We start from the raw sequence: 21,164 nt of genomic DNA on the forward strand, positions 1-21,164 counted from the left end.
TTGAGGCTATTATCTGTTAAGAAGAAGGGAGGACTTTTCTTTCTTCTGAGATGAAACCTCACCATCTCTCTTGCAGGCCAGGCATGGGCATACAGGAAAAGGCATTGAGGACTCTGACCCCTTAAACTCCTAATTCATCTGCAAGTCTGTCAGGTCTGTCAAACAGCCTGAGTTACGCATGGTATGAGGGCAGCTGTGGGTACAGATGACTCAAATGTGACTGTTCATTGCTCACTGAGTTCCCAGATTCCTTATCAGATATAATAAGGACAGTTTACAGCCCAGTGTAATCCTCTGCTCCCCTTGGCTCAGCACACCCCTTCACTATGGGGACACACCATTTGCTCCAGGCTTACTCTTGCCACACCAAAGGCAGCAGTTATCACAAGACAGAACTCTTGGACATGATTTGTTGACTGGGAACTTACCACTCAGGCAGCAGTAACAATGGTTACTTAAGCTGAGACCAAGAAATTAGGATAACCTATCTGCATCACAGTTAAGATTTGGGAGAGATGGCATTTACACAGAGGAGTGGGAGTCTGAAAACTTTCTTTGTAAGCTCCACAAACTGAAACAGACACAAGGCTGCTGCCACTCAGAAATGAAGAAGTAACAGGATTGCTACTGGAAGTGGAAAATGGATTCGTAAAGAGGTTTCATTTTAATGGAGCAGCTGGATGAAAAGTACAGACAGGAAGGGGCACCACTTAGGCCTGTGTGTGATGTTGAGTGGAAAGCTCAAGAGAGCAACGCTGGATGTGGAGTAAGATTGATTTAACAATAGATGCAATTTAAGTGAAAAGACTAAGGTGCTGGCAACTGGGGGTTGGGATAGCATCCATTTAAAGACAGATTTAATTTAAACAGAAAGGCCAAGGAGGTGGAAGGTGGAGACTAAAACAAAATCAATATTAAGTTAGGTTAGTAGAAACTAGAATCAAATGAGCCAGTTAAAAAAAAGGCCATACTGAGTATTTGGGAGTAGGGAAGCAATGCATGGATCTAAGAACTGCTGAGGAGCTCTCATTAAATGATATAACCCCTAAAACTAGAATTATTATTCCCTTTTAATAAGATTATTATTTATTAAAGTAGTAAAAAAAAAATAAGGGAAGTTTAAAGAAAACTGCATAATTATAAGTATATTCCAACTTGAAGATAGTTGTCTTCCATCACAAAATCATAGACTTGTTGGAGCTGAAAGTGATCTCTGAAGATTGTGTAATCCAACCCTGCTGCTAAAGCAGGTTGACGTACAGCAGGTTGCTGTTGGTGAATAGCTACAGAAAGAGACTCCACGGCCTCTCTGGGAGCTTGTTCTAATGCCCTGCTTCCCTTAAAGTAAAGACTTTTTTTTCTCTTTATACTCTAGTGGAGTACCATATATTTCATGTGGAATATATTTCATGTGGAATATATTTCATGTGTTTGAGTTTGTACCCACTACCCCATGTCTTGTCACTGGGGACCATCAAGAAGAGTCTGTCCCCACCATCTTGATACCTGCCCTTAAGATAACTGTATGCATAGATATGTTCTCTTCTCATTCATATCTTCTCCAGCTCCTCAAGTCTTTCCTCGTAAGAGAGATGCTCCAGTTCCCTAATGATCTTTGTAACCCTCTGCTAGTAGTGCCTTTTCTGTCTTGTCCTGAGGAGCCCAGTCCTGCACACAGCACCCCAGATGCAGCCTCAGCAAGGCTGAGGAGAGGGCAGGATCACCTCCCTCGGCCTGCTGGCAATGCCCTTCCTAATGCAGCCCAGGACACCTCTGGGGCCATGAGGGCACACTGCAGGCTCATGGACAGATGTTGTCCCCCAGCACCCCCAGGTCCTTCTCTGTAGAGCTGCTTTCTGGCAGGTCAGCCCCCAGCCTGTGCTGGAGCAGGGGGTTATTCTTCCCCAGGTGCAGGACACTGCATTTGTCCTTGTTAAATCTGTACATAGTTGCACGAATGTGTGAATATATATATATATTTCTATATGTGATATGCTATATAATATTCGTAGAATCACCAAATCATAGCATAATTTGGTTTAGAAGAAATCTTTAAAGGCCATCTAGTCCAATCCCCGTGCACTGAGCAGGAACATCTTCATCTAGATCAGATTGCTGACCTTCAGTTTTGTTCCTAGTGATGGGGCACCTGGCACTTCTCTGCACAACCTCTTCCAGTGTTTCACCATCCTCATTGTAAAAAATTCTTCCATATATCTAATCTAAATATTCTGGATCAATGGTGGAAATGCTTAACATTAATTGTATTTGTAAAACAGAAACTGATCAGGTAGTAGTGAACTAGCCTTTAAAAACTCTCTAGCTATGAGTCTGGAAATCAGTTCAAAGTTAAGGGGAGTCTGTATATACCTGTGTTTGAACCGAAATATGTATATATTCAACTGCATACGCATCCACATGGATATACGTATCCACCTACACACATATATACATATATATATACATGCACATATTTATCAAAACAGGTAAAATTGTCTCATGATGCTATAATACCATTCTGACACATATCTCTGTTCAGAAAACTGTATTAGTACTGTCTGAAAATAGTACATCAAATCTATTTTCCTTTCCTTACTGATATTTCTTAATACTGTACCTGTGCTCCTGAAGTCCCATTTAAATGACTGCATATAATATATGTGCATATTTCTACAGTTAGAATCCAGAACTGTGGATGAAAGCTAGTGATTGCATCTCAGAATCTTTTGGCAGCTGAATGCTCACACAATCCATTGGTGTAACAGAGAGCTTTAAAAAATATTTAATTTTCCTCTCCTGAAATCTTCCTCAACTTTTTACAAAAAAAAAAAAAACAAACCAAAAAAACCCAAAACAAAAACCACAAAAAACACAAAAACCACACACACAAAAAAACCAAACCAAAAAAACCCACAAAAACCTGGAGAAGTCTAACTTGATCAAAATGACCAAATATCATTTCAATGTATGAAGCAGAGAATACACCTCACCCACTGAGCTGTAGTCTGTAGAGCCAGATACATCTGGCTCTGGGCACCTGGGATTTCCTCACCCACAAAAGAACATTTCAAAATTGTACTGTGAATTAATCACTACTGCTGTGACCTATTGATGTTCTGGAGAATATCCAATAATATTTTTTTTGCTAAAGTGATTGAGGTGGTTGTTTTCTACTGAATTTCAGGAAGAAATTTCTGACTTAAGGGAGGAATTGTAGGAATGCACTGGAGGTACTCTCACTATTTGAGTGATTTATCCCCTTCCTTAATGCAAAATCAATGAGCTGCTGGCTTGCATGGAAATGGTGTCTTGACTATTATCTCCATACCTATTCAAGCAACCCAACATTAAGAAATTAATTCTTTACTGAAGATAGACTAAAATATTTCATTGAAGTGGTTTAGAAACTCAAGGGGGATTTCCTCAAGTTATTTGATTCACACCTTAGAGTAAGCTATGTTAAACCAATGGAAAATTGGAATTAGCTTATACTTCATTTAGATGATGCCATTTCCTCATGCCTTGCCTGCACCCTGTCTGGACAAACCTTACATGTTGCATTCCACAGGAAACTATGGTACTTTCAAGCAGGTAACTTCTGCTGCTGCTAGAAATACCCCACAGTTAAGACTCCTCTTTCCATATACTGTGCACCATCTATTATTTAAAGACAATCTCTTAGAACAGTGTTCTGCAACAGTCAATGGAGAATACAACTGGAAGTGAAGACCATTTTGTACATTTTGCTAGGGAAATGTAAAAGCAGACAGTTGCATGAGTATATATATATATTTTAGATTTGCTTTCCTGTGACAGATTATTATTCATCCATGGTTTTTAAGCAGAAAAAAGAGAGTATCATGCCTTTGCTGCACTTTTTTTGTCCATAACCTATCTAGAATCAAGTTTTTTTCCTAGTATCTATATTTATATTGTTTAATGGCTTTTATTTTATACCACCTTAATTTTACCCTTGGTTGTGTGCATTATATCCATGCATATGTTTCCATAGGAACTAGAACAAATGCTTTCTCAGGCAATGTACAATAACTGAATGTTAAAAAAGAAAGAAAAAAGAAAAAAGAAGCAAAAATAGATTGAAACAGCATGTAGAGATAATTTAAATAGTGTAACAGTCCTGCACTATTTCTTCCTTTATTTATGCTTCAGAATTCATTGTGTTAGTTTACTGTAGGAATGAGCATGAATTTTCAGGTAATTCACTCACTGAGGCTAATGATATATAAAGAGGACACCAATAGGACTGTAGGACCATACAGTGCTGTTAAACCATAAAGTGTTGTTAGGACCTATTTCCACTACAGGAGAAAGTGGAGTCAGGTATAGGTAAGGTAGTAAACCTTACCTATAGTAAGTCTGCATTTAATCAACAAACTCCAGCTGGACAGATCTCTAGAGTCTACAGAAACTGCAACTTGACATTTTTGGTCTCCATTAAATGTCTGGTGGGGCTGTCCTTGGCCACAGCTGAACAGAGGAACCCCCCTTGATATGCCTGGTGACATTTCTGGTCACACCACGACCTCTCCTTCAGTTCATGGTGGGCATCTGCAAGATGATGACGACAGAGGCTGCCAGCAGGGAATGAACCACCCTGAAATGTAGGCAGCACCTCAGTGCAAGGAGCAGCAGGAACCCCCTGTGGCACTGGCTGGGCTCCCTGGCTTTCCAGATGTCACAGACCACTTTTGAGGACAGGTATGTTGGACAACTCATCTCTGCAGGAAGTCACTCTTTATTTTTAGAAAACTGCTCAGTTGAACTACAGAATACATCTGGTTATGAATCCACAACTATTCAATAGCAATATGAATACCTGGCAAAAATACCTGATTCTGTTGTTTTTCCAAAACAAAAATTTTCCAAAATTCTGGGGTTTGGCTTTCTTGTCCAGGTGAACAGAAAGATGCAAACTGCTTTCAAGCCATCCAAAAATACTGGTAGTCACTCCCATTTTCCAGAAACACTAAAGTCAGGAGAACGCTGTCTACCTGGCAGCTTATAGCGCTGTTTCACTGCCAAGCAATAAAACATCCTCATCTTAAAAGTCTGTGTCAAGCACACTCATCCACTGGTCAGCAACATTTAGTTTCAAGTCATTATGGTTTAAAGGTGAGAATGGTGAGTGCTAAAGCCCAGCAATGACCTGTGCTGCTGTTTGACAGGTTTTGTTAAGTCCTCTTTTTCAAGGAGGTAATTTAGGACAGCTGTTGACTGGGCATGTTTGATTCTTGTATTGCCCAACAGAAGAGTAGTGCAGAATCCTCCTTCTTGGTAATCCTTGATATTAAACATTTTATCACAAAAATTCTCTTCTCAGAAGGTAAATGGACTCAACTGCATGTATAATTGCAATTAATGTAAAGATAGTAGTAGTGGATTCCCAAAAACTCCTCAGTTAAGGAAACTTGGATACTTATATACAAAGGTAATCAAATATTTAAATATTAGCTATTGTTAGCTAGTTCTTCATTTTGCAAAAAAATTAGCATATTTATAAGAAATTTATCACTGTGCAACTATAAATATTAAATTAAATATGATATAAAACTGTTTATCTCTTGTTTGATTACTGGCAGCAGATGCTCAATGGTGTGTATGAATGTAATGCCATATGTCAGATAAGGCAATGCAGTAGTTTTTCAGAGGAAGTAATAATGTATCTTGCTTTACTTAATATTTTTCTAATGATAACATATGGAGGGTCATACTGATACCACAATATGGGGAAACTTGTAATTTGTAAAAACAAATTCATCTTCCTCTCTCTTCTAAAAGTACAGCTGAGCTGTGAACACAACTAGCATAGCGCACAAACAAAAAAAGAATCCTTTTTTCTTTATTAATTTTGTTCTTATGTTTTCATTTAAGGGATAAATCTTCATGGTAAATTGAAGCCTTTTCCATTATTTTTGCCCATGCAAAGAAGAGGTTTAAGTTTCATTGGATTGGCTTTTCATTGGTGGCAAACCTCCCCCTCTGATTTCACTGTTATTTCCTTATGCAATTTGTTTACAAATCAGTTCCCACTCCACAGAATCCACAGTACAGAACTATCACTTCTGACGTGTCCGTGTCACATTTATGAACTCGTATTTAGCAGTAATCCTATCAACTGTTTCTCAAAAATGCCCAGAAACTATTTAAAAATCTATTCTTGATTTTAGCAATGTATTTTGCCTAGTCTCCAGACTCCACTGAATTAAAACAGTAACTCTGACAAGGTGGAAATCAGTTTCTGAGTTCATTTTTAGGAGAAAATGATTCACAAACAGGATAGTGACAGGGTTTTATGATTACAGATTTCACATATTCTACTCCTTCAAAAGGGCTTATAGAGATTGATAGATCTACAAAGAAAGAAATGAAAAAATGAAGGGAAGAGATATAAATAGACTTTTTCATTAGGATGAATGATGGAAGGTATTAACCCCACTACCCTAGTGTGCCTTTTACATGCCTATTTTTTCATTCCTTTTGACCTCCTACCATCTTCCTTCTAAGTAAAAGTTAACTACAGTATGAAAGGTAGGTAAGGTGAGCAATAGCTGGAAATAAATGTTTCCTCAAGCATTATTACTGTTCAGAATAGTGTCCATCAGCTGAAATGTCAGGCTCAAAATCCATTTAAGCACTGCACAGAGGCTAAACAGGCAGCTATTATTAATTTTTAAGTCTGCCTGATGGGTTTTAGACCAAGAACTGGGGTTAACTCAATGCACTGAATATTGCAGAGTATATTTAATTAGGGAGGCTTTGACACTCAGATGGCTGAGGATTTATTCTGTGCAAACTACTGCCAAAATAGGATTGAATAGCTGCATCTGCTAAGAAAAAGACCCAGTGCATCATATTAAAATGCATAAAATTGGTCTCAGTTGCAGGTTTTTGGACTTTTATCCTAATGAAAACACTGTCTACTTTCAATCTGTTTTGAAGCAGCACTGTGCTTACATCTAGAATAATTTTCTGTTCATTATGCCGCAAGTAAGCAATGTGAATTTCTCCAGAATAAGTCCTGTTCTTCTCAGCTAATTATCAAACCAAACCATTTTCCCACTGTGCCTTAAACAGATGTTTCTTTATTCAAAACATATCTGTGTGATTCCTATGAAGGGGTTAACATTTGTCTATAATGTATTTATCTACAAGCTTAGAGGGCTCTAAAACACAAAATGGGCACTAAGACACAAAGTGAGACATTAAAGGGCTTTGATCCAATTCAGAATCTTAGAAGGCAATAAAAAAGTAGCAAATCAGAAATTACTTCTTTTTAATGGTTGTAAAATCTCCTAGCTGCAGCTATTCCACTTCTTTGCTCCTCTTTTTCCTTCCTTTGTGCACTGCTCTTGCCCCTGCCCCAGGTCATTCTCTGTCAACCAAAAAACCCCTATGCACGCAGGAGTACAGAAGATCAAATGTAAAGATACAAGTGAAATGGGAAATTTGTCCCTTCCTAACAAAGGACATTACTTGTAACAGAAGAACAAATTGTCATCGACAGCTCTGAAAGACAAGCAGAAATTAAATGCAGACCTCTGACTCATTTGAGGAGAACGGGAACTGGGTTAGTTCAACATACTGGATCACCTTAGCACCTGATGTGTTTTATTGGTTGATAAATATGTTAGCTGTTCTCCATTCTCAGTGATTTAAATTTCCATCTGTATCATATGGCTCAAAATCCTCAAAAGACAATTTGGTGGGCTCACCATCAGAGGAAAATTAATCAGCCCCCATCTCTTCTGAAATAGACATGTTTTCAAAGTGAATAGGGCCCTTAACTTGACAAAAACCCTCTCAGGAGACCTTGAAAATGTAAATCACATATGCTCTGTAGCTCATGACTGCAGTTTCCATGAACATGTATTCTTTGCTGGGAGTTTTGTCATTCCCACATGCCTAAAACAGGGTGTGTGAAGCACACTATAAAGGGCTAAACAAACCCAACAGTAATATAACATATTTGTGTAAAAAGAGAAGAGTCTATCTTCCCAGGTAGAGATGCATCTGTGTTTGCATGTTGGTTTGTATGTGCACACAGGATTATTCCTCAGAGGCGCTGTAGTTTTTGTCCTCCTCAGTCTGCAGGCCCCCCATAGCACCTGATGCAGCCTCCCTGTTCCAGGCATTTAGTTAGTAACTGTCTCATAAACCAAGTTCCCAGCCAGCCCTATGAAGTCCTGGTTACTGCCCTCCTCACAGCCATATGGAAAGGAGTAGTGTCTGGATTTCACTGAGCAAACACTGTGTTTGTACACCCCAAACTGTACAGCCATTGTGCTGCTGTGCCACCTGCTGATACTCCACGTTATCAGTTCCTGTCTAACTGGCAGTTTCCAGCTTTCTCAGGAAGCATTTTCTGGGCTTTTTCTCCTCAAGCCCTACATTTGATGTTTCTTCTTCAAGTGTTCATATTTCTCCTTTACAGCACCCATCTTTATACAGGCTCCTTTTGCCTTTCCACATGTGCACAACATGCTTATGGCTCCTTGCCACTCAATTTTATGTAAGAATCTCTTTGATATATTTTCTTCCTAATAAAAACCTTTAAATGAAAGTGTTAAAATACATTTGATACTAATGTCTGTTGCATTATGATGGAGAACTGAACATTGTACAATTTGTAGCAATGGAAAAATATTTTGTTTACAGTCTTTCACACTGTTTTCAATGAAACATTCTGCTGTTTCATCACAGACATGAATTACTTGAATCATGTTTTCAATAAGATTTTCCAGGTATTATCAAACACCTTCCTATAAACCAAATTAACTCTTATAGTTCCTATAAACTAAATTAACTCTTCCTATGATATTCACCAACTAGACCTATTCTGTGAAGAATCGAAACAACTGTGTAATCATTTATGAATAAAAGTATATAAACAAATATTTGGTTGCATGTTATTTATCATATAACCATAAAATGCTATTGACATTCATTCTTTTTTTCCCATAGAGAGAGCTATTTTACTGTTTACCTCCTTATAAATGAGAGGAAGTAATTTAAATGATTACACATTGTCCCTTTTTAAATTTGTTCTTGTGTTTGCTCCTCTGCTCATCCAATATTTTTCCATTCTCTCTACTGCTTTTACCAATGGCTATCCCAGTAATGTGGGTATGGTGACATCCTCAGGCAATTCTCACAACCACTTTTCACACAGCATCCCACCAAAATGTTCAGCATATTCAGATTTTTCCAATAACCTCTTATTGACTTTCTGAGAAATTCTTTCTTATGGTGTGCACATTTTCAAAGTTTTGGAACAATATGAGTATGTATATAAAGATTTCACGGACAAAAGCAAGTTAAGAACATGGGGTCAGCATTTTAAATACATGGCCCAGGTGCCTGTAAGGACAGATCAGGTTTACCCAGTTATTGATCAGAGTGATACTGCACACTGCAAATGGCTTGGTCTGTCTTCTCCATTAATTTTACTGCTGATAAAGCTGTTATTTGGAAAAACAGATTAGGAGGCTTCAGGAGCTTTGATTCAGATGCAAATGTACATACATAAAGACATACATCTATATCTGTATGTGTGCAACAAGGATCACATAATTTTCATCACTGTGACTGGCTCATGTAAGAGGTTCACAAACCTCTGTGAAGAAGTTCAGAAAGTGCAATCCTACCTCACTAACTTGTTAGTACCTAAATAAGCATGTCCTTAAGCATAATTGGGTGTGTACATGAAAGCCAGACCCTGCCATTTTTTTAACTTTGTTCTTTGCCTTGGTAGTTCAGTGCAAGACTCAGTCTCAGCCCAGGTACCTTGGCTCCAGAGATGCTGAGGTGTGTATCAGTACTTACAGCTGTCCTCCTCCTCCATGAAAATACTGATCACGTAACAGGCGTACACAAATCCAATGAGCTGTGTGAAAAAAGAGTAAAAGCCATCATTAGAACACATTGAACACTTACAAAGGTTTTACTACAGTGATATATACAGGTATCATAGCTGAGTTTTAGAGATATTTACCTCTATTTCCCACATTTACAAATTTCAGTGGTCACAACAGCTAAATTAATTTCCCCTCTTTTGCCCATGTTGTATATTTTCTATATAAATATGCATTTTATAGTTTAAAATATTTTCCTAGTCCTACTGGCATCACTGTTGATGAATATTGAGTAATATTGAGTAATGCTGGTGGAAAACATCTGTACTCTGATATTCAGCTATTATTTTCATTTCTTTGTTCTTCAATACCTCTGTTCTCACATGGTTTTCCCACATGAATGTGGGCCCCCTATGCACCTCATATGCTTACTAAAATGCCTAAATATTTATTGACTGCTGCAGAATTCATTCATAGTAACACTTCTATGGAACCCACAAGAGATGTCTTTCTGTGCTGCATGAAGTGTCCCAGTGAAGAACTGTTAGGCAAAATTTTAAATTGATAGGTGAATTGTCATGAGGCAGCTACACAGTAAAAATGGGTTATGATTCACTGATATCAGGAAACACCTTATTGGTAACTCATGTTAAATATGCAGGAAATGAACAGTATCATTTCCCCAAAGAACAACAACAGTCAAACCACGCCCTTATTTTAACAGCAGCACCCACGAAAATATCCTCCTTAACCCAGATCTGTGTCACTTGTGCCACCAAGGGGAAGGGATTAAGATCTTTAGGATCAAGAAATAGAAACTCCACTCACTCCTTATCCATACAGACATAATATTTTCTTATGACCATGACCAAAGACGAAGAAAATCCCACTGGGCAAGGAAAGCTATTAAACTGCACGGCCAGACATGTCCAATCTTGAGAAAATATTGTTTGTGCAGCTGTACACAATTCATGCTATCTGAAAGCCTTGAAAAGACTCTTCATGAGAGATTTCAAAAATAGCCCAGAGATTAGTTTTAAGAACACTCATTTTTCTCTGGTCCATTCAAAAAATCTAATTAAAATAGTTATTCTAAGGATGTCACGGATCAACCATCTGAGAAAGAGGTAATTTAATAGTATCTAGACAGGTATAAGCTCCTTCAGAAGCAGAGAAATCATTCCAACCTGCTTTCTGGTTGGGCTGCACTAGGAGCTTTACAAGCTGCTCCAAAAGCCTCTCTGCAGACAAAAAGCTTGTCTGCACAAGGGAATTCAGGGAAGTTAAGATGAATTAACTAAAGCTGTGAAATCAATGCACATAAGATAAAGTACATTCAATCCCTGTGTGGCCTTTCCCATTCAGAAATAAAGTGTCCCTAGTTCACTGCAGCTTAATCCTTCTCCAAGGGATTAATCTTCCCACGGAGAATTAAGCTACAGTATGCTGAAGCTGAGCTATTTGTGAATGAGGGCTGTCACAGCACTGTGGCACAGTCCTGTTGGAGCTTCCTCTCCAGGGCATTCACCTCACTGGTGTTTCCATAAAGTGACTTTAATCCAACTTTTCTCTCATTCTGGGCAGTCTATAGCATCAGCAGCTTCCCTGACTGCTTTTTGTGTCCACTTTGCTGTGTGGTATTGCTGCAGCCTCTCTCAGGTGAACAGCACTTTGTTGCACCGATGCTCTGAGCCAGCTAAACACAATCCAGCCCTGGGGGAGGAGATGGCTGGGGTGGATCCATGCTGGGCTGCCCATCCCCACCTGCCTGGTGCCATGGGGGCTGCAGCAGGATGGCACCACTGGCACAGCAGGGTCACTGCTCACTGCACCTGCTGAGAATCGTGAGGGGCATCAGGAGCACTCCAGCTCCTGCTGTTAATGACAATGGCATCTTACGGGTCTGCTGCCAGCACATCCTGGGCCAGCATTGGCCTACAGTCTCCTTCACAGATTAGGAACATTTTTTCCCTGAACTTGAAAATGTAAATCACATGTGCTCTGTAGCACATGACTGCAGTTTCCATGAACATGTATTCTTTGCTGGGAGTTTTGTCATTCAGAGTTTAGAGCACCTTTCAGGTATGACAACTAAAACAATACAATATAAAGGCTTCCAAGACATCAAAAGACAAATCATACCTGAGATGCGGTGCTTGTGCCACCTGAGGGTTACATATAATTTAAAAAATATTGTATTAGTACCAGGGAAAGACCAGAACATGGGTAATTTTTCATAACAGGATGTCATTCATTTATTTACAATGTTTCCTGATCACCATTTGTGTCGTGCAGTTTGACTACATAAGTCACCTGGGTTTGTTTCTTTTTCCTAAACTATGACTAAAATATTTTGAAGAGTAAAACTGCTGAACAAATAACAAACATGATAGAAATGAATTGTAGTACAGGCTGTGGGTTAAGTGTTTGTGAAGGAAGATCAAATATTACAATTATCTACTCTTTCCCCATCACGAATTTATTTTTTCTTATTAGTAGTATTCTGTATTAAATTAACTTTATAAATGGAATTTCTTCTTTATATGTACATATGTACTCTATATCCATACATATTATATAAAACATATCTCTGTAAGTGCTTCCAGCAGATTTCTCAAATGTCTAAGATGTTGGACAAGTGGATAAAGCACAGCAAGACTTCCACCCTAATGAGTAATAAATTACCTGACACAGAGAAAGCAACAGGGAAAAGTGCTCCAAAAATCTTCCAAAAAATGTGGGTCATGACAAGTCTGAGTTTTAAAAGTCTAAAGAGGCTGCTCTTTTTGTAGACCTTCTCCTTAATCTTTTCCCACTCTCTTCAATGTTTGAAACACACTTTGCCTAATCTATGACATACCTGCAAAATCAGCAGCCTTTTCTGCTTCTCAGAAATATATTTCTTTATATTCATCAGCAATAGAAACCATGGCTAGCTGTTGTATTTATGTATTTATGTTGTGTTTATGTATGTATTTTTACCATTTCCCCCATCTGTTTAGTTATTAACACCAGGAGAAATAAATAATAATAAAAAAAAATCACCCTCTTTCAATTTCATGGCCTTTTCAAGGGAAAAAAAAAGAAGTGACTAACCATAACCCTCCATAATCCAACAATCTTTCTGTAGTTAACTGTCAGAATGCATGTTTCTGAAAGAATAAAGTAACTAGGGAAAAAAAGAGCCCTTTAGCATCAATTGTCAGATATTGCTGTTCGGGGATGGTGAAAATGCTTGGCTTGTAACTAACAAACAAGTAGTTATAGTTGGGTAACTGATACCTACAGCACCATCAACAAGAAGTGATAAAGTGTGAATATACCCTTTGACAGATGGCGCCGGTTTCTAGGTCCTTAAACAGAGTTACAGTCACCACTGTGTAAACATTTTTGTAAATGAATTAATTAAAATCCTTTATTTTGTGTTATTGATGGACATACTAATAAAATATTTATTCCAATAAATTACTTTTGGTAATCTTGATTAACACAGCTGCTGTTTAATTAATAGTGTTATGTTCATGTGAACCCATCTAGCCATCATGCTAATTGCCAGTCTTGGTACTGGAAATGTTGGCTATCGGCCTGGCACCAAGTGATAGCCTGAAATGTGTGTTCCTGATAACTAAAGCAAATATGATGCATATGAGCTGGAAGAGTCTTAATTTGGTCATCTTCAGTTTCAGTAATCATTCAAAGGGACCAGTGAAGTGGCTGGAACAGGATGACCAAAGCATCAAAGATCCCTAGCACCTGAAAGTATAAATAGGAACCTCTGGCTTGATCCAGAGAGAAATACAGATGGCCAGGAGGCCTTGTCTTGACATTGAGTTCAAGGCACTGAAACCTTCTGGGATCCCTGCACTGTACATGACTGCCTTTCTTACCTGGAGAGCTCAGTCTAGTTAAGTGTCTCAGAAGACACCTGTCAGTGCTGTTCTACAGAAAATCAGGTGGGAAATTGTGGGTAGAGACTGCTGTCCCCAGCCTTCATCCATCATTGTAGTGGTTAGGGCGCACACCTTTCTTTAGAGAGAACAAGCAATACATAAAATACTCAGCTATTGCAGGGAACCACAGAATGGTTTTCATTGGAAGGGACTTCTTCAAACCTCTTCTGGTTCAACCTCCCTGCCATGGGCAGGAATATCTTTCCCTAGGCCAGGTTTCTCAAATTTCATCCAGCCTGTCCTTGAACACTTTCAGGTATGGGGCATCCACAATTGCTCTTGGCAACCTGTTCAAGTGCCTCGCCACCCTCATTCTGAAAAATGTCTTCCTTAGGTTCAATCTTGACCTATGCTCTTTCAATTTACAACACTTACCCTTTGCCCTCTCACCACAGACCATGGTAAAAAGCCTCTTTCCAACTTTCTTATAAACCCCCTTTATAAATTGAAAGGCCAAAATGAAGTTTAAGTAGTCCCAACTCTCTCATGGCCCTCCAAGTGGAGTATCATGGAATCAGAGTAGAGGGGTAGAATCACCCCGCTTGACCTACTGGCTACTCTTCTTGTGATGCAGCCAGGGGTACAATTGGCTTTCTGGACTGAAAGTGCACTTTGCTGACTCATGTTAAGTTTGTCATCCACCATGATCCCCAAGTTCTTCTCAGCAGGGCTCTTCCATGCCATTCATCCCTCAGCCTGTACTGATGTTATGGATTGCAGGTGCAAGATCTTGCATGTGGCCTTCTTGAACTTCATGTGGTTCACATGGGTCCGCTCCTTGAGCCTGCCAAGGTCCCTCTGGGTGGCATCTCTTCCCTCAAGCCCATCAACATCACCACTCAGCCTGCTGCCATCAGCAAACCTGCTGAGGCTGCACAGAACACTGCTATGTCAGTAACGAAGACATGAAACAACACTGGTCCCACTATGGGCCCCTGAGTGGACACCACTTGTTATTGAACACTGAGCCATAATTCTCTGGACATGACCATGCAGCACTTCAGACCCATCAGAATTTTTCTACCAAAAACCTTGTTTCTTCAATAACTAGCTGGTAAATGTTGCTGAATTCTCCAAGCCATAGTGAAGGACAGGCTCAGGATGTGAGAAACAGTTGTCACGTAGCCTATAAGTTGGCAGAAACTTTAGTGTGGAGTCCACAAGGGATTTCTTATTAGTGGAACATGGGTACATTGGTATGATGCTGTTATCAAGGCTTTTGATACATAATTTATTTTCTGATTTTATCCTTAGGTAGAAAGAAAACAGTAGTAGTCTCTGTATTTTTTCTCCTGTGCAGGCAGCAGTCTCAAGAGGATCTTAATGCTTTAGTCTAACTAAAATCTCCAGGCTTAAGCTATGGACATCTGCATGAAATGTAAATACCTAGTTTAATAGGAGTGAAATTAGATTATATAATTGTCCATCATTAAACAGAGAGAAACTATTAAAACATGTAAGAAATGGAAAAACTAATCATTTGAGCAAATATATGCTGTGAGATATAATTGCTTTAATAAATGGATATTACTAGAATATATCCTATTAAAAATAAGAATCAAACTGAGTGCAAAAATGTATGTTTACTTGCTAATTAATGTATTTTAATAGTTACTACTTAATGTGGATTAACCTTTCCTTAGGAAAGCAAGGACAAATGCAAAATAAAACTAGAGTGATGATTTAAATCAAGGCTGTTTTCTGCAGACTGAAATACTTTTTATTAAAATTGATGATTTGGATAATTTTGATTTAAGTCTACCTGCTTTGCTTTGTCATCATCAGCTGTAGCCTTTAAATACACTCTAACAGGATGATATTTCTTTCCTATCAGCTTCACATACTGCAGTTCCACTGGTCCAAACTAGATATGTGAGTCTTCCCCAAGTATTTCAGATCACAGGAAGCAGTGCCCTGGGCTATCAGGTTAATCTTCAAGGTCAGGTGTACAACAGGTCACTTACTGCTGTTAAGCAACTCCACAGAGTTTTGTAGAGGTCTTGTTGCAACAACATGGAACCATCCATGTAAACAAATAAATGTACAGCACTCCTGGCTCCAAGAGGATGTATGTGACATTGTAGGTTGACTAGGTTTGGAAGATTTCTCCAGTCAAAATGGAAATTGTGTTTCACACTCTTGTACACATCCAGTCCACCCAGACAGTCATCTCACTGAATGCGGCTTTTTCTTGACTTCTTTTTTGCTGATGAGAGCTGAAAATCATTATTTCTTATTTATCTCTGGGGTTCCTCAGAACTGTAACTTGACAAACACAATTACTTTTTTTTTCTGCAAGATCCTTCACTATTAGCCAGTTTCCCACAAAGACTGAGAAAGTATCAAAGGAGAAGAAACTTTTAAAACTGAATCTTTATGCATAAAAAATTTGTAGGATACAAAGCTTGACAAGATGTCTTAAATTTAACTTACAAAATGGAAACAGTGTAGCAAGAGTGAGTTTACTGAGCAAAAAGGTAAAAATGCATTAAATTACAAAGCATCCTGACTATTACTGTCTCCTGATTAGCATTTTCAGAAGAGCTAACAACTACTGAGGAAAAGCTGAAACATGAGTAGTTAATCTTCTTAGCTACCTACTTGCCACTAACACTTTTATTACTCTGCAGAGAGGACTATAAAGCCCTTTTCCTCCATTAAAGACTAGAATAGTGCTAAATCAGAATGGGAGATACATAAGGGAAACAGGATATTATCCTAGTATCTGTGTGTATACACGATTCAGCAAGATAGAAATACGACTAAGATTATCAGGCACAAAGAAATCAGAACTCTACATATTTCAAGACAATGACAAAGATAAAAGATCCAGAATAAGAGCAGTATATAGTTGGAGCATCATAATAACCATTTCCTACTATAGCATATAGTTATCCAGTTATATGACTCTATACAATTATGCACTCTATCTGCTTGATAATAAACATTTTACTAGAAACATATTGCAAAATGTATCATTACAGATAATTTCAAAACTGAATGCAATTTTTTGAATTAAAGAACAGACAGTCTCAAAGGTATGTCTGCATTTTCCAGAATTATATGATGAAATGAATAACATTTTACAGTAGGAGCAGAAGGGGACTCAACCTGAAAGCACTTAGAAATCTAAAACCAATAAAGCACACAACTGGAAAAATGTCCAGAAAATATAGCAGGAAAAGGTAGCAGCAACAGCTGAAGTACCCTATGTTTGATTTTTTTTTCCTCCTTCATCTTCCTAAAATCTGTTTGATTTGAGTTGAATAAAATTCAGGCTGCAGGGGTATTGTCTACCAGTTTAATCAGCACGGCACAGAGCTGGTCTGGTCCAGCTGTGCCACTTGCAGCTGTAGTGGAGAGTTCCTAGAGACTACACCTCTGATAGCCCTAAATGTGCTAAGGACTCTAAAAATGGGAGACAGGAGATTGAGGGTACTTTTGCTATATATTTGCTGTGGAGAAACAATTGAGTAGATACTAAAATATCTGTTCTTAAAATACATAGAGGTTGTATTTTGTGTTGTATGTTGGCTAATACTGCAGGAGACAGTTCCTCTTGCATACCATCTAGCTAGCTCTGAGAGCCCAGCAGGATGTTGGAAAGTACTACTACACCTGTTAGCAACTGTGCTTTTTTAAAGTTCTACCCAGTATTTGCTGTTCTCAAGTCCTTGTTCCCACTGTGTCTCTATAGCTTTAAATTAAAAATTGTATTGACAATCTAATTTTCCCAGGCCAAGATCAGGAATTTTGTTGCCTGCACTTGGTCTGGGAATTTATTTCTCCAGCAGCGTAAAGGTATAATTACTCCTGCTCCCAGTTGGCCAAAACAACTTCACCAATTAAGAGGGAGGACTGATGTGTTACGTCACCAAGATGTGTCCCAGCTTTGTTAGGGCTGAGAGCAAGAAGGAAAACTTAAGTGTTCTCTCTCCCCCTTGATCTTTAGCTTAGCTATGGGCTATTCTACTTCCTTTGTTTTTGCTGCAAGTCCTTAGAAATAATATTTTGTGTTCTGAAACCTGAAAGATGGATGATTTTGAACAAACCGTGTAATCCAACCTTGTGTATAACTTCGTAGGTCACAGAATTTCACCTAGGTACTCTGTTAACACTATGATATTGTCAGAGCAACTCTCACAGACTAGGTTGGGATACTGGTGCTCCAAGATGAGCAATGGCCACAGAATTGATCTGGGAACCTTTGTCCTTTAGTCAGAGAAGAGATTAGAAATAAACCCCAAGCATTAATTCTAATCTTTTTGGTTGTCTATTGTGTGATAGAGATTTAATTTCCTATTTTGAATGAAAAGGAAGCCTCAATATGTAAAAACACTGAACATAGTGTTTAAACATGACTGGTAAGAACAGTATTTTATCTTAAAATGTATTAATTGCTCGTTAATGACACAACTGGATACAGTGAAAGTCAAAAGCGTAAAATAAAGCCAGCCTTAAAAGTTTAAGAGTGAAACAATGGAAAGTGAACGGGATGAGGGTGGCAAGAAGGAAGAGAAAGGAGATCTACATCTAAGCAGACTCAAAAAAACCACCAAAAAAGAACTGGATAAACAAGTGAGACTTTACATCTAGCTTTTCTCCAGTGCGTAAAGAAAAGTCATCCTAAGAACAGGGTCAAAGTTCTCATATTTAATTCCATGACTAATTAGTTTGTCAGCTGAATGACAGGAACTGAGAAAACCCTTTACGTCTAATTTTACAATAAGCAAGCGAAAAGATGACCTTCCTTCATTTCTGCCAAACTGACTTTGTGTTGTTTTTATATTTTCTAAATACCTGCTTTTATTTGCTTTCACCTTTGCTCACTAGTGTTAAGGATAATTTCAGAGCTACTTGCAAATCACACTATATTTCACATCTTTTGATATAAGAAAGAAATTCAGGTTTGATGGTATCTTACAACCCAAAGTATTTCCTTAAGTACTCATCAGGTAATGACATTACCTCCACCTAAGCTGCACAAACCACTTTGGAAGCTGCTAATGAAATCAGAAGAAAGAATGAAAGAAATATTTGCCTGTGACTAAAGCCAATGTAAATCTCTATGGCATGTGACAAGGTACTTGGGAATGTTTTTGAATCCCAGAGAAACCGATTATGCATGCAAGGGGTACAAAAACAAACTGCTTTCAGAACAGCAGAATATTGCAGATCTTGGCTATTTTTTATGCTAATACTCCTTTTAAAATTCTTTCACTGCTTATACTGCAATTATGAAAGTTGTTCTTTGTTGATAGAATGCCAAAAGAGATTTTTTCCCTCCTTATTAGATCTGAAGGCGCATAATGAGAGTATTATTTCCACTTACTTCTTACAACAGACACAAAGAATGTATTTTAATTCCAACACTGTATTGAAATCTGTAAGAATGACTTCTTTTCTTCTGAATAATTTCTTTCCCTTCATGCACAATGTAAATAACACATGCATGAAACAATTATATTACTATGAGGCAGTACACATTTAAGGACAAACAAACTGTGACAAGGAAACAAAATTATCTAGTTCAAGTTTCCAGTGAATTATGACAGTCTGATCCCCACTATTAGCTAAGCACCTTTATAGATATATTTTAAATACCTAAGTAATAATAGCTAAAACTGAACATAATATTATTCTGGCTCCTGTTAATCCATAAAGATGGCTTGAAAATCCTGTGAAAAAAATGGCAAAGCTTTCAGTAAAACAACTGTTATGCCACAGCAGTAAGTCGAGGGAGGTGACTCTCTTCCTCTCTTCTTGTAAGACCCCAGTTGGAGTGCTGTGTCCAGCTCCAGGGCCCCCAACATAAGAATGACATGGACCTGCTGGAGTGAAGCCAGAGGAGGCCACAAGAGTGTAGAAATTCATATGAGGCAGCATGACTGAGCACAGACTTTTCACAGTCTGAAAAGTTTTCTTATAATCTGGTTTGCAGGGCAGGGAGGAAAAGTAGCATACGGTATTTCTCTCTGTGGGTATCAATGTCCAAAATATTTTTGGACATTGCATAGTTCAATGTTCTTTTTATTACTATTTTGTTTAATGTATGCAAGGAAAATCACAGGAAAGAAACCTTTTCTATGTCAACCAGACTTTGACTATTTTTTCTTTCTGGGTGTGTTTGTTGAAATACTAGGGTGATGAACAATAGCAGATAGAAGATTTGGAGATATGATGATCTTTCTTGCTCATCCTTTTGTTTTTCCTAATCAAGTTTCATCTAACAGCATATTTAGATTACCTAGCTCATGTGTGCTTTTGCTTGTGTATGAATATGCCATATTTAAACCACAGAACAAAGTGATTCAGTTTTGAGCCACAGTTGAACTGGGTTTTTTGTCTTTGGAAGGAAAAATACTATAATTAGAAACATGACAGAATTTATGTGCTTGGCAGCTAATATAGCAGCCTCTTCACTCAGCACAAACTGCAGTTATTCAATATGAGGACATGGGGACAAACATGACAGAATGGTGTAGGATGAAAGATGGTGGAAGGGGAAAGCCGTGTCCTTGTTTGATCCTTTCCACTGTAGTTCTCACTATGGATAACACTGTTTAATTTGTTCAAGCTGCTACCTGAATGTACAGGAAGTACTAAAACAAACACACACACCCCCCCTTATAATCCTCTGTGGTGTGGTCTGCTGTGATATGTGAGAAACAAGAATACCATAAAAGCTGCAATGTTATCAGTTTGCTCAGGTATTCCCAGTCAAACTGTGTGCTAAAAGGCTTTTGTGCTGGATTCCCACTGGACAGAAAAGCTATCAAGAATTGCAGTGAAGCTTTGCTTTCTATCAGTGCCTAATGAATTTCCAAAGCTGCTTCTCCCCGTCACGTCTGACCCGCTGTGATCTCTTATACCACATGTCCCTGGCACAGTTTATTTGCTTGCAGTAGGTGGTCCCTGTATATATGTTGTGGCTTCGTGTCCTATTCACTCCTGTTTCTTACCAGCAGCTTTCACTTGGCAGTGCACCCCACTGCTCCCTCTACCTTCATCTGGGTCTGATTATGCAGCCTGAAGCCCAGGGTGCATCCGAAAGGAGCATTTCCTTTCCAAGATATCAAAGCTCAGCCTGTAATCAGGCAGCACGCAAATACACGGGCTACACTGGAGCCACTCCAGAAAGGACTTTTCTCCCATCGTCAGTATAAACCCACCACGAGCATCCCTTCATGCCCAGTGAGTGTGCCCCACAGGTTGGCTGTATGGGAGACATTTTCTTGTCTTGCCCCAGAGCCAAGTGTCAAGATATTTTAGCATATGGGAGGTAGATCTGGCCCCAACTACTTCCTTGAGGCTACTCCTGCAAAGAAACGCAAAAACAGCA

General features: G+C 38.6%; 1 protein-coding gene across 3 annotated transcripts in view; it reads right to left on the reverse strand.

Annotated features, from left to right (window-relative positions):
• NKAIN3 (sodium/potassium transporting ATPase interacting 3) overlaps positions 1–21,164 on the reverse strand; it is a 339,304-nt gene that overhangs the window by 16,970 nt on the left and 301,170 nt on the right. For 2 of the 3 annotated variants that reach the window (XM_063393401.1, XM_063393396.1), the window contains exon 5: positions 9,844–9,904. In XM_063393401.1, coding sequence (XP_063249471.1) covers positions 9,844–9,904 — 61 coding nt within the window. Of the gene's footprint in view, positions 1–9,804; positions 9,905–21,164 lie in introns of all 3 variants that reach the window. The other variant, XM_063393405.1, reaches the window with a different exon arrangement.

The sequence above is a fragment of the Prinia subflava genome, chromosome 1, assembly GCF_021018805.1.
Source record: "Prinia subflava isolate CZ2003 ecotype Zambia chromosome 1, Cam_Psub_1.2, whole genome shotgun sequence".
NCBI lineage: Eukaryota > Metazoa > Chordata > Aves > Passeriformes > Cisticolidae > Prinia > Prinia subflava.